Source organism: Canis aureus, chromosome 8 (assembly GCF_053574225.1).
Source record: "Canis aureus isolate CA01 chromosome 8, VMU_Caureus_v.1.0, whole genome shotgun sequence".
Taxonomy (NCBI): Eukaryota; Metazoa; Chordata; class Mammalia; order Carnivora; family Canidae; genus Canis; species Canis aureus.
This window is the reverse complement of record NC_135618.1, coordinates 49,700,388-49,715,138: the sequence shown is the minus strand read 5'-3', so window position 1 is coordinate 49,715,138 and position 14,751 is coordinate 49,700,388. Positions and strand designations below refer to the sequence as shown.

At 45.2% G+C, this 14,751-nt stretch overlaps 1 protein-coding gene across 4 annotated transcripts in view; it reads left to right on the top strand.

Annotated features, from left to right (window-relative positions):
* MYH11 (myosin heavy chain 11) overlaps positions 1-14,751 on the top strand; it is a 114,907-nt gene that overhangs the window by 63,699 nt on the left and 36,457 nt on the right. For all 4 annotated transcript variants that reach the window (XM_077906734.1, XM_077906733.1, XM_077906736.1 and 1 more), the window contains 5 exons: positions 3,272-3,415; positions 10,045-10,140; positions 12,430-12,548; positions 13,434-13,586; positions 14,464-14,637. In XM_077906734.1, the coding sequence (XP_077762860.1) occupies positions 3,272-3,415; positions 10,045-10,140; positions 12,430-12,548; positions 13,434-13,586; positions 14,464-14,637 (686 nt within the window). The remainder of the gene's footprint in view (positions 1-3,271; positions 3,416-10,044; positions 10,141-12,429; positions 12,549-13,433; positions 13,587-14,463; positions 14,638-14,751) is intronic.

Sequence of the window (14,751 nt, the reverse complement as noted above, 5' to 3'; positions counted from 1 at the left end):
GCAGAGGGAGAAGCAGGCTCCATGCACTGGGAGCCTGATGTGGGATTCGATCCCGGGTCTCCAGGATCGCGCCCTGGGCCAAAGGCAGGCGCCAAACCGCTGCGCCACCCAGGGATCCCGAGGGGAATAATTATCTTTGGGTGGCAGGTGTATGAGTCCTCATCTCCTTTCAGTGACTGTGGCTTTGGTTCAGGCCACATTTACTGAGCACCTGCTATGGGACATAGCAGCCAGTCTAATTAGATGTTGGTTGATTAACTAATCAAGTCCAATTAGATACAATCTGCCTTCCAAGAAGGGAGAGAGACAATTGCAGTATTTGCCAGTTTACAAAACTTGGAAGTATGTAAGATGCAATTTCATAAGGCGTCTGGAAGGGAAACCAAGCACTTTTCATTATCCGTGTTGAAATCAACCTTAAGTGGCCTTTATGGGGCAGGGGCCAACAAGCCATCTGTAAAGGACTAGGTAATACATCTTTTAGGCTTTTTGCAGGTGAAGGCGCTTTGTCACAACTACTCAGCTCTGCTGTTGTAAAGCAAAGGCAGCCATAGGCAATATATACAGCAAGTGCACATAGCTAAATTACAATAAAACTTTATTTACAAAGTAGGCAGTATGCTATAGTTGCTTACCTCTGTTGTAGGGGAAAATATTTTTAAAAAAAGGAAAATATTTTTAAAAGGATTTTATTTAGACACACACACACGAGTCGGGGAGGAGCAGAGCAAGGAGAGAGAGAATCCTAAGAGGACTCCCCGCTGAGTGCAGAGCCCAACATGGGGCTCAATCTCACGACCCTGAGATCATGACCTGAGCTGAAATCAAGCTTCAGGGCAGCCCCGATGGCGCAGCGGTTTAGAGCTGCCTGCAGCCCAGGGTGCGATCCTGGAGACCTGGGATTGAGTCCCACGTCGGGCTCCCTGCATGGAGCCTGCTCCTCCCTCTGCCTGTGTCTCTGCCTCTCTCTCTCTCTCTCTCATTGTGTGTCTCTCATGAATAAATAAATAAATAAATAAATAATCTTAAAAATTGAAATCAAGCTTCAGATACTTAACTGAGCCACCCAGGCACCCTAGGGAAAAAATATTTATCTTGAGGTATAACTAACATATAGCATAGTTTCAGGTATACAACATAATGATTCTACATTTATATATATTGTGAAGTGATCACCACCATGAGTATAGTTAACATCTGTCACCGGTAGGGAAAGTATTTTTCCCTGTAAGTGCAACCTACTGTATACCAGGTTCCAGTAGGAAATTATGTGTTCTGAGCATGCTAACTCTTAGAAGAAAATACAGATCACATAGCTGGAAAAAAAAAAGAACATACCAGTCAATACAGTGATGATTTTAAGACTAAAATTATAAGATAGCAACGCAAACTTTGCTTCTCGTCACTTTTGGGAACCCAGGGTTAGTTATTTTGCTGAAGAAACCCTACGGAAGGGATGTGTGCGGTGGTGCCTCTGCTGTGATGAGGTGTGTTGCGATGTTCCACCACTAGGGAGGCGAACCTCATTCATTGTTTAATCCTGATGCTTGGTGATCTGGAGCATATAATAGAGTCCCAGGGGGCAAAATTTTGACTAAAAGGGGGATACATGCTGAACAGATGTTGTACGCTGGAAATTAGGTAAATTATCAGCTGTAGTGCAGGACATTATGAGGTGGCCCAGGGAGAAATGTGTATGTCTCTCCTTGTCTTTGGCACCGAGGTCAACTGTTTGCTTGTTTGGTAATCTGGGCTCCAGTTTTGTGCTGTGTCCCTAGTCTCCCAGAAATTGGGCAAGGATAAGGCTAACTACTGAAATTCCAAGGGGCCATTTTTATTCTTGCTGATAGATCTGGGAAGAGGTTAGGCTTTTAGAGAGGATCAAGCATTTCTAAATTTACCCATAATCTGGATCATGAAATCTTGGCCAAGACCCAAATCCTTGTGACTTTAATCAGGCATCGCGGCTAATCCAAAGGCTGGAGTTAACTGGTGTCTTGGGTCAATTTAACCTGAGGCACCTTCCAAGTGACTTGACCCGTGAAAGACCTTTGTTCAAAAGGAAAAGTATCTCATTGACTTTTCTCCAAAACCATAATCAAATCCAGCTTCATTAAAGATTTATCTGGAGGAGGACACTTGATGTATTGGAGGCCGTCCTAAAAGCAAAGCCTACAAGAAAATGAGAAGCAATTATAAATGTGGGGGCAGGGCTGAATAAGAGTAGCAACAAAATGTAACCCCAGAAATCACTTTACAGAGAACCACGTTTCCTGATAGAACCAGAGTTGGCAAATGTTTTTGCTAAAGGGCCAGATAGTAAATATTTTAGGTTTGGAGGGCATCATTTCTGTGGCAGCTGCTCAAATCTGCCTGCCCCCGTAGCATGAAAGCAGACTTAGAAAAGAGACAAGGAGCTGCGAGTGGCTGTGTTCCAATAAAACTTTATTTAGGAAACAACCAGCAGACTAGATTTGACAAGCCCTGACATCAACTTTATTTATTGACTCGAGTAGAAACAGATGTATAGGAAGGCAGTGTAAGAGAGCTAAATCTTTATCCACCATTGCAGGGGATCCTTAGATAATATCTCATTTTGGAATATGCAGAAATAGCCAATTATAGGTGATATATAAACATTAACATTATAATTTATATAAGCCTACATAAAAATGACATATATACAAGCCTGTGTTATATGTAATTTATATTAAGCCTGTTAAATAGAGAGAGGGTGCTAAGTACCAGAAGGAACAGCTAAAAAAGGTAGAAGTAATACTATAGGGTAAGGTAGGAATTGGACAAAGGATGGACAAGGAATGGTGTTTTTATTATAAACCTTTTAGTAGTACTTGATTTTTAAAATCATGTGTATTAATGATGTGATAGTTTCCTAAGTGGATGGATAAATAATTATCTAACTCTACAGGCAGCTCTGTTCCTAAAGGCAGGGTGTTTGGGGGCAGCTGAGATAAAGGCATCTCTTCCTCTGGCTAGATGCAATCCTGTGTTGGGGAACATGGCTTAGGAAATGGAGCCAAGCATAGGTTTCGGCTCCAGACACCTTGGGACAGTGCACAACCTACACCACTGTATGAAGCTGGTGATGGCTGGTGGTGCCTTCTGTGGGATGGAACAGAAGGAAAGTTTTAAACCGTGTATATCTTGGGAAATGAAATGAAAATATGATGGTCCAGACCCATTACCAGGTTCCTGCCTCATATCCAAAGTCCATCTTCCTAATCACCGCCCCATCTTTGTCTCCTTCTAGATGACTTGCTTTTGGAGGGTTTCAACAACTACACATTCCTCTCCAATGGCTTTGTGCCCATCCCGGCCGCCCAGGATGACGAGATGTTCCAGGAAACAGTAGAGGCCATGGCAATCATGGGCTTCAGTGAGGAGGAGCAATTGTGTAAGTCTTCACACCTGGAGGCTGGGTGCTGGTGAGGGAACCTCGATTCACACCTTCAGGACTGCCAGAATTAGAGGCTCTTCTCTGGTCAGGACAGATGTCTGCTTGCTTCCACTCCCTCAAAAAAAAAAAAAAAAAAAAAAAAAAAAAAAAGAAGAAGAAGAAGGAAAATGAATATTACCTTAGATGGGTTATTGGTGTTTTAGAAAAGTGGCTTCATATGTTAGGGCTCTTTCAGTTTCAAGCGACCCAAATTGGCTTAAGCAAAAAGGAAAATGATCCACTTGCAGAGCTGGAAAGTTCAGGGATGTGGGTTTCAGGTACAATGGGTTCTGTGTCTCTAGAACTTGGTCTCAGAGCAATGTTGTCTTTAAGTGGGTTACAGTTTCTTGGCAGCAGAAGGGCTGCCATGGCTCCAGCCCTTACCTCCTTTGGATTTATGTCCAACAGAACAGATTGGGTTCCCTGCCTGAGTCCATGAGTAGAGTCTTATTGACTCTTACCAGTTGGCTTAGGTTGGTGTCATATTTCTGAGTTATTCACAACGATGCAGGGTTATGGAAAGCTCTGAGTGGCTTATGTTATGGTCTCTATTCCATGTTGGAGCTGGAGATAGGACGTTGGCCTTGTCAAGAACATAGGGGAACAGGATGGGTGGGGGTGGGGGGAGAAACTGAGGCAGTGGGTTAACAGGTTCCTCCTGGAAAGGCAGTTCTGGGCATGGACCCATGTTCATCAGCATCACCAACCAATGGCCAGGAAACATGTTTGATCCTGAGATCAAGAAAGCTCAAAGAGATAATCTTGGTTTCCACACTGTGCTTCAAGAAATACTTGTCCTTCTGGGTTAGATGTGCCCCAGCGTTCAAGGTTAATCTCTTTTGGGAACACAGGACAAGGTTGTGGAAAATGTTTGTCCCTTCCCACGCCCACACCCCTTTGGAGCCCCAGAATAGTGGTAAGGTTGCCGCAATGCAGCAGACAGGGAGGGGCAGCTCCCCACCGCCGAGGGGCAGCCTCCCCTCCCCAGAAAAAGCGGGCTCCATGGGTCAGTGGACAAATGGATGGTGTTTGTGGATTTTGGCCAGAGCCGCACATCAGAGTCCAATATTAACAGCACCCCTTCCTGAATGGCATTGGCTCTCCCAGAGTGATTTATTTGATTTGGGATGTGAGTCATTTTTACTTCTAATCTGTGCTTTAAACACACACACAAACCACTAATGATTAAGTATTTGCTGTGTGCCAGGCATTCGCTAATGCCTCTTTGGCGGGGGCGGGGGAGACATCCAGTGTTAAAATAATAAAAAAAACCAGAACAAACTAAAATGTTGATCAGAGAGGATTTATTCCATTATTATTTGGCCTTCAGAAAGAAAATGATTGGTTTCTTTTTTAAAAAAAGATTTTATGTATTTATTTGAGAGAGAGGGAGAGCAAGCAGAGGAGAGGGAGAAGCAGGGGCCCCCATCCCCGGACCCCAGGATCATGACCTGAGCCGATGGCAGACACTTAATCAACTGAGCCACCCCGGTGCTCCAAGAAAAGGATTGCTTTCTAAATCATTTTCAAAACACATACTGGCGGAAATACTTCTGATGTAGTTAAAGTGACAAAGCAATATTGCTAAGTGCTTGATATGCATTATTTAATATCCAAAGAACCCAACCATGTGGCCACTGTTATCCTCAATTTGCACATGAGGAACTGAGGTGCAGAGAAGTGAAGGAGTTTCCCCGAGGACACACAGCACGTTGTCCCTCTCAGGTCTCAGGGACTCTCACACCCCATTGTGTGATTCACCATCTTTTTTTTTTTTTTTTTTTTTTTTGTCTGCGGAAAGGTGGCTTTTGTCCTGTACAAAATCTTTCAAAAATCTCTATCAGTATCAAGGTCTGGAAATCAAAGCGAGGAAGAGCCCAGTGTATTCTAAAACATGGAATCCCAGTGACGTGGAATCCCACTGCGGGATGACTATCACGTCTCTGCCCCTTTTCAATTCTCCTGTTGAGTTTCAAGAAGAGAGTAGCAGCTGGGCACCCACTAGGTCTTCAGCCCCCTCTGGTCCTTGCTCCTTCTCCCTTTCACCACACAGAGCAGACGTTGGACCCAGCATCTTGCTAGAACTTGCTAATATCGTTCCCTTTTCCCTGGATTGATTTCTATAGTTGCCTCCTATTTATATGGCAAGGGAACCCATCTTTCACTTGCGATACGGTTTCCTAGTAAAATAAGCTTCAGGAAGAAGAAGTGAGTGAATGGCTAGAAAAACATTAAGTGAAGAGCAGCGTGGATGGGACACAGACACAGATGAGTGTTAGGATGAGCGTGTGCGACGAGTGATGCCCCGTCGGACTCGGACCTAGACCAGTGTGTGTGCCAGCCCCCAGTTACAGCTCCAGAGAGACCCCCAGGGCTCCACAAGAGAGGCTGGAGGAGAATGGGGCTGGCCTGGGGGGGTGGGGGGTCAGGTGCGAGCCCCGGAGCTTCGTGGAGCCCCAGGTGACCAGCCCCTCTGGTTCCTGCAGCTCAGTGGGGAGAAGTAGGTGCCAGCCACACAGAGAGCTAGTGACACTGTAGGGCTAGAGTCATGATGACATCACAGCAACCAGTGGTTCTTGGGTCCCGACCGTGTTCGGGTGCTAGGCGTTTCCTCCTCATGACAATCCTAGGATCTAAGTGTTTTTATGGGCTTTCCGATGGCAAAACAGAGGCCCAGAGAGGCTGATGCCTGACTTGAGGTCACACAGCTCCTAAGAACAGGGCCAGGCAGTGAACCCCCTGGCAGCTAGCTCCAGCACCCAGACACCCAGACCCCTCCTAGGGACTGTCTAGATCCATTTCCCAGACTTCATCATTTGTAAATGATGCCACTTCTGGGTTCCAAGCCATATTAGCATTCGCTGAATATTTTTGTGCAGGGTCTAGATTTCTACAGCCCTTACGCTCCAGGTTTTATCCTAAATAACAATTTTTGTAAAATCATTTATTGTATGTCCTGATTGCACGATTTCTGGTAAGTTAGAGTAAATACCTAATGAGTCGGAGTTGTAGAACCACGTCACCTAAGATCACCCGTCCTGTGGGCCGCTGGCAGTACTCAGGCCATGTTGGGAAGCCCGTGTCCCTATTCCTCGGCACTGAGGGTGGTGTGTCGGTTCCCTGGGACTGCTGAAGCGAATGAGCACAGACTTGGGGGCCTCAAACAACAGAAATAGGTTCTCTCACAGCTCTGGAGGCCAGAAATCCAAAGTTTTGGATTTTCAAAGTCCAAAGTCACGGTGTTTGCATGGTTTGCTCCTTCTGGAGGCCTTAAGGGAACATCTGTCCCACGCCTGTGTCCTGGCTTCTTGGCGGCTGGCACTCCTGGGCTTGTACACGGGTCCCTGCAGGCTCCAGTGTCACCATGCCTTTCGCTGTGCACACCTTTTCCTCTTCTGTTACCAAGACACCTGTCATTGGATTTAGGGTCCACCAAGTGAATCCACCAATACGATTCATCTGAGCTCCTTAACTCCATGACACCCACAAAGATCTTTTTTTTCTGTAAGCTCACATTTCTAGTTTCTGACTGGATGCATCTTTTGGGAGGCCTCCATACAATCCACTGCAGGTGACTGTTTGGCACCCACTGGACCATGCTCCTTGCTTGCCCCATTTCCCCTGATAGAAACTTCGTGAAGCAGGTGCCCCATTTTGCAGACAGAGAAACTGAGGCTCCACATGGTGAAGCTGGGGTGTTCAGCCACTGCCCCTGACCACCAGCCCTCACCGCCCTTGCTGTTGGTGTAGCTGCTTCCACTTTGCCACTTTGCTGCCCACCAGTGCTCTTTCTGTTTGTTCATCCCTTGCGGCCTCAGTGTGGCGGCCATTCTTCCATTTCTGTGATCCCATTATCTGTACCAGAAAGAGCAGCCTGATGGGGCCTGAGTCCACAGGGAGATTGGCCTACACAGCCTTCAAAGCCATTTTATCTTTTATTTTTAAACATTTTATTTATTTATTCGTGAGAAACACAGAGGGAGAGGCAGGTCCCTGCAGGGAGCCTGACGTGGAACTCGAACCCAGGACCCCAGGATCACACCCTGGGCCGAAGGCAGATGCTCAACTGCTGAACCCCCCAGGCATCCCCAAAGTCATTTTAAATTGGCTCCTGGGTGTGGGTGGCACAGTTGGTTAAGTGTCCAACTCTTGGTTTTGGCTCAGGTTGTAAATGACTCGTAAATCTCAGGGTCCTGGGATCAAGCCCCTGCCACCCCACCCCTCACCCCACTCAGTAGGAAGTCTGCTTGAGACTCTCTCTCTCCCCCTCTGCCTCTCCCCTCTTCTCTCTTAAATAAATAAATAAATAAATAAATAAATAAATAAATAAATAAATAAATAAATATCTTTTTAGAAAATGGGCTCCTAACATTTAAAGATGAATAGATTTTATAGTAAGAATCTAGGTTTCCATTAACCTTGGAAAAATCAGCACTGGGCTTGCCTCCCCCGCAGCCCTGACTAGAGATGAGCTGTCCCCCTTCAGGCAGGGTTATGGCCCCCACGTGTCCCCACAGTCCCCATAAGTTGCTTTGCTCATTTAGACCAGCAGGAGCTCTCAACCAGGGGTGGTTGGCCCTCCAGGGGACATTTTTGAGTCTCACACCTCAGGAGAGAAGACATTCCTGATGCCTAGTGGTTAGAGACCAGGGATGCTGCTAAGCATCCTACAGAAATGCATGGGGGGAGCCCCCTCACCAAAGACATACCTGACCCCAGATTTCAGTAGCGCCAAGAGTGAGACCACCCCGAGTTAGGCTGCTTACTGGGCTCTGTAGGCATTTCAGCAATCCTTAGTTTAAACTTGGAGTTTAAAAATCATTAGTATAGCAGTTAACAGTTTACAAAGCCCCTTTGGTATTGTTAAAAGAAGCTGCTTTGATTGTTTCCCATCAAAAGAAGCTTTACTTATTTGGAAAGGAAGGGTTTCTGTAATAGTGGGAGCAGGTGGGTGGGTGGTCAGTAACTGGGCCTTCCTCCTGCTGAGCTGGACCAGAGTGCCTGAGGTGTGAGGACAGCTGTTGGGAAGGGCTGTCACCCTTCATTTGGCCTAAGGAATCAGAAAAGGCTGGGGTCTCCAGGCTTTGTTCCAGAACACAGTGATTTTTTTTTCTTGGAAGCCAGAACCCTGGGGGATTTGCATCTGTGTCAAACTAAAGGCAAGCATTTGCATTAGGTAGTCATCTGTTCATCTTCCATCCATCCATCTGTCAATGCATCAATTAGTCCATCCACTCATCAACCCATTGATCAACTCATCCCTCTATTGATCCATCCACTGGCTCATCGATCTATTGCTTCATCTCTCTTCCTTCCATACATGCATCCATGATCCATCTTCCATCCACCCATACATCCTTCTGTCCTTCCATCCGTCCATCCTGCATCCTCTATCCATCTTCCCTTCCTTTTTATGTGTGTCTGGACCCTGAAGTAGGCTTTGAGAATACAGAGATGATAGGACAATCCCCTACCTCCAGTAACTCATGGTCTTGTGGGGATTTCAGATATAGGAGCCATTTTAACACTAACATGGCTGAGTATGGCATCTGAAGGGTTCCCAGGGCCTGGGAACACGTTGTTTTTTTCTGAAGACACCTAGATAACAAATGGGAAAAAATTTCCCCCTTCTTCTCAATTCTAGCATCAATATCTTGTACACTCAGCCAGATGATATTAAGCAGCACAGGGATTTTTGTTTTGTTTTGTTTTTTGCTCTTGAAACATCTTTTATTGACACATAATTTACATTTAGAAAATTGCATATATCATAAGGGCACATTTTGATTAATTTTTATTAATCACATACACCTGTGCTCCTGGCACCCATTTTAACTGAGAGAACATTAACAGCTCCCCAGAACTTTCCATAGCCCTTCTCGTAGTTTCCCTCAGTCAAGGATAACCATTCTCCTGGCTTCTGACAGCAGAGTTTTTCCTGTTCTTGAACTTTCTGTAAGCAGACTTACATAGTTCTGTTCTTATTTGCATTTGGCGTCTTGTTTGTTCAGCGCTTGTGTTTGTGAGATACAACAGCTTTATTGTTTGTGGTTGTAAATCATTCATTCTCCTTGCTGTATTGTAGGGGTTGACAAATATTTTCTGTAAAGGGTCAGATAGTAAATACTTTGTGGGTCCTACGACCTCTGTTGCAACTGTTGAGTTCTGCCCTTCTAACATCCAACAGCTACTGACGACATGTAGATGAATGATTGTGGCTGTGTTTCAATAAAACTTTATTTACAATGGCAGGCAGTGGGCCAGAGTTGGTTCATGGGCTGTGGTTTCCTCCATGGATTGGGTCCAACCCCTGCTGTACAGTATTCCCTTGTAACCCAAGATTTTTAGGAACCATCTGAACACATGTTGCTACCCCCAGCCAGATTTTCTACCATGTTAGCAGGGAATTAGGTTAGTTTGCCTTTTTCCTAGACTTAGGAGCTCACAACTGAGTCTTTGGGGGAGAAAGATGTAGATTGGCTCTAAGGTCAAGTTATTGGGAAAACCTTTTAGACTCTAAACTTCCTGAACATCTGAGCGTTGACGTCTGTGTCTTATCTGTTTGTTTGTTTTTTTTCTCACCCCAGCCATACTGAAAGTGGTGTCATCTGTCCTGCAACTTGGAAATATTGTCTTCAAGAAGGAAAGAAACACAGACCAGGCATCCATGCCGGATAATACAGGTGCTTGTTGCCTCTTAATAACTGACAATGTCTGTGATGGGAAGGAGGGCCAAGGAAGTCTTTGGTTGTTTTTTGGATGAGGATATTAACAAGTGCTAAACTAAGTTATTTTTTTCTTTAAAGATTTTATGTATTTATTCATGAGAGACACAGAAAGAGAGGCAAAGACACAGGCAGAGGGAAAAGCAGGCTCCCTGCAGGGAGCCTGATGCGGGACTCAATCCCAGGACCCTGGGATCATGACTGGAGCCGAAGGCACATGCTCAACCACTGAGCCACCCAGACACCTCTAAACTAAGCTATTTTCACTGACTTTTATCTTTTTTAGACTTCTTACTGCTGAAGACCCTACAGTGGGGAGTTCTTGAATCAAAGCATGGTGGGGGGGGGGGGGTGGAAACTAATGGTTTTAGACCAGACAGGATCCTTAGGGAGCATCAATTCTAAGCCAGCCTCCATTATTTGTTTTCTTAAACAAATCTTTTGAGCATGTATAATAGGCCAGGCTCTGGGATTCATTAAGAAACTAAATAGGAACAGCCCCATTCCTCGTGGCTCATACAGTCTTGCCGGGGAGACAGACCTCAAGTTTCTCTGCAATTAGAGTTGCCAGATAAAATAGAAGATGCCCAGGGATACCTGAATTTCAGATAAACAATAAATGTTTATATATAATTGGGAATATATATTTGGGGATAATATATTTAGATTATATTAATAATATATTTGGGAATATATTTATATTATCTGGATGTCATTATAAAATGACATATTTTATAATATGTTGTAGGTTCTATGCAATATTTGGGACATAACTATAATTTGTCAATGTTGATTGTTTACCTGAAATTCAAGTTTAGTTAAGCATCCTGTGTTGTTATTTTTTTCTAAATTTGACAGCCTTACCTGCAAATAAGCGGTGTTTCATGTTATGGAAATATTGCTTGGGTACCCCATGCTTGTGAGTAGCTGAGCCAAAAGATAATTTAAGTCCCCAGCTTGTCCACCTGTTGTCTCTACAGGCTGGCGCAGACCAGGTATTATATGGCTTTTGCAAGCTCCCTAGAGCTTACCCTCCATTGGACCTGTCAGGTGTTCCTCCTCCTTGCAAAGGGACAGGGGGAAAAAATCCTAAAACCACACCATGTATCATTCACCACACATGCACAAACCATCAAGCAAGATTAGCCCTTGAGTGAAGGAAGCGGTCCTTCATTTTAATTTATTTTCTTTTAAAGAAAAGTTTTAAAATGCAGAAATACACTAATATAACAAGAGTCCACCACCCAGAATGGACATTTGTGAGCATGTTCTAATACTACTTAGTCTTTAAAATAAAACAGAGTAGCCAACAGTGACATCCCCTCATTCTCCCAGTAGGGTCCCATTCTCCTTGTCTCCAAGCGACCACAACATAATTGTCCCCTTACAATTGCGTTTTTATACTTTCCCATACATATATTTAAACAATAGATAGTGTTGCTTAGTGAGTGTGATTGTAATCTACATGAGTGATGTCACACTGGAGACGTCCTTCTGCAACTTTTCTCTGTATTCACCATTATCTGGATCAGGGTTTCTTGACAGTAGCGCCCCCTAGTGTGACAACCAAAAATGTCTCCCATCCTTGCCACATGTCCTGTGGGGGCAAAATCATCCCCAGTTAAGAGCTATTTATTGGTCTAGAGAGAAAGAGAAAACTGAAGTCATTTCTTTAACTGCTGTTTGGTACTCACCTTGTGAAAATACCATGATATATTTATTTGCTTCCATATTAATAGACATTTAAGTCATTTCCAATATTTTTCCGCCACAAATGATGCAGCACCTATCTTGGCACAGTAGAACACATCTTTATTGGTAGTTGACCATATGTTAGGCGCTTTACATGACTTACCTCGTTTAATCGAGTTGACAAGCCCACATGGTACCAAATGGCCCACTCTTTTTACAAGCCGAAAAAAGCAAGGCTCTAGGAAGTTAAATAGCTTTTCCAAAATCAAATAATTAGGAAGTGGGAAAGGGGCAAGAATTTGAACCTAGAATTGTCTGACCCTAAGGCCCCATGTGGAGCATACCTCCATCCCACCTCTTTGCAAAGCACTGGGGATGGGGTCACCAGTGACAGCAGTTTTCGGGACTCTCTAATGCTATGTTCACTACCATCATGCTCCATTTCTCAAAAAATGCCCAATGTATACACAGATCACAAATATCCCATGGGATGTGCCTGCCTTCCTAAGCCTTCTCTTTTGTGATACACTTCATGTGCTTTTTTCCTCTATCCAGCTGCTCAGAAAGTTTGCCACCTCATGGGAATTAATGTGACAGATTTCACCAGGTCCATCCTGACCCCACGTATCAAAGTTGGGCGGGATGTAGTACAGAAAGCTCAGACAAAAGAACAGGTAATGATGCACTTGCTGTTTATTTTTGCATGTGAAGTTATTTCTACACCTGCCATTTATTTCTGCAGAATCTTCCATACATACATACATACATCTGTTCATCCATCCATGCATCCATCCATCCATTTACCCATCCATGCATCTGTCTTTTCATCCATCAATCCATCCACCCATCCATGCATTCATCTATCCATCCATCCACTTATCCATCATCCATCCTTTTATCCATCCATTCATCCATCCATGCATCTATTCACCCATTCATCCATCCATCTCTTCATCCATCTGTTCACCCATCCATGCACTCCTCTATCTATCTGTTTATCCATCTATTCATCCATCCATCCATCTACTCATCCATGCACCCATATATCCATCCACCTTTTTATCCATCTGTCCATTTCTTTATCCCTCACCCATCCAATACTAGAATATTCAAAATCCCATATCAGGTTTTGAAGATCCAGTACTGAACAAGAGCAGCACAGTACCTCACTCACAATCGCATCTTGATCTCTTAGTTGTACACATGAGGTCAGACCTAAAAGATATATTTTTGAAAATGACTGTGTACCCTTTCTGGAAACAGAGCTGACCACTTCTAAATGGTCCCAGGGATGGAACAGGCTCTATGCTGTTCCAGGTCCCTCCATCCCTCTGATAGGATCCATTTAGTTATCTACACAGTCATTCCTTAGGTCTAACCACTCTATTCCTTACTGCCACTTCTCTGCTGGTTGTAGAGATGGCATAATTTCCATTTTTTGTTTATTTTTTAAGGACTGGCTATGGGTAGGAGGGATATAAAAATCTGAGCTGCTGGCCGGGCTCATATGAAAATGCGGCCCACTGGGGATGATCATGTTCCCTCACTTCTCCCTACAGGCAGACTTTGCCATAGAGGCTCTGGCCAAGGCTACTTACGAACGCCTTTTCCGCTGGATACTCAGCCGTGTGAACAAAGCCCTAGACAAGACCCACCGGCAAGGGGCTTCGTTCCTGGGAATCCTAGACATTGCTGGATTTGAGATCTTTGAGGTACAGCTTGGTGGGATCATGACAGCCATGGTCTTGGCTCTCTGGGATGAAGCTTCCCTTTGGAGAAGTCATTATTTCAGAGAAAGGCAGGCAGATGACCACTTAGAGTGGGAGGCTGTCTAGCTAAGGTTACACCCTTGAGAGTGTAAGAGATGTATTGTTTGGTGAAACTGAGAAGGCCAGAGCTACAGCTGGGCCCAGCAGGCAAGACCTGATCTCTTTCATCTCTCTCTCTTTCCCACCCTCTATGTTGGTTCCATTCTCAAGCCAGTTTTCCCCTCATGGTGGCAAGATGGCTGCCACAGCTCTACACTACCTCTCAGCAACCCTGGAAGTTCCAACCAGTTCCAACTGTTTCCAACAGTTCCAACCAAAATCTTGCACTTGAGTCTCATTGACTCTTACCCGAGTTGGGCCAAGCCCTGATTTCAGGGTCTTGCCATACTTCATGTAGTGTGAATCCTGGATCCTACCTCCACAGATCTCAGTGGAAGGGAAGGTCTTGAGATTGACAGATTTTCTAAAACACAGCACCTACTAGAGAATGACCCCCTCTCTGAGTTTCCATGTCCACATCTATACAGTGGTGGTATTGAAGTAGCCTACACAGTTGTTCTACCCATAAGTCACTGTACAGGTGAAGGAGATAACCGTTCTTAAAACAACCTGGGGGTGGGGGGCTGTGACGTGACAATCGCCAGCCCCATGAACTCTAGGCAGCCTTTGCCGGGGCGAAACCCTCTCTGGGCTCTGGGATGGCAGACGGGCTCTTGCAGAAAGAGTACCAGCCACGGCGCTGTCTCAGGGGAGGGCTTCCCTGGGCCCTGTGTCCTCTGACCAGGATGCTCACCGGGCCTCCCCCGTGTCACACACCCAGGTGAACTCGTTTGAGCAGCTGTGCATCAACTACACCAACGAGAAGCTGCAGCAGCTCTTCAACCACACCATGTTCATCCTGGAGCAAGAGGAGTACCAGCGCGAGGGCATCGAGTGGAACTTCATCGACTTCGGGCTTGACCTGCAGCCCTGCATCGAGCTCATTGAGCGGCCGGTGAGGGCCCACGTCACACTCGCATGCGTGTGTGGCCTCGTTCGGCTGGCACGTGGGCCCTGCCCTCGCCCCGCGTGTGCACGGCTTCCCCCACCACCGAGTCCTTGTGAACTC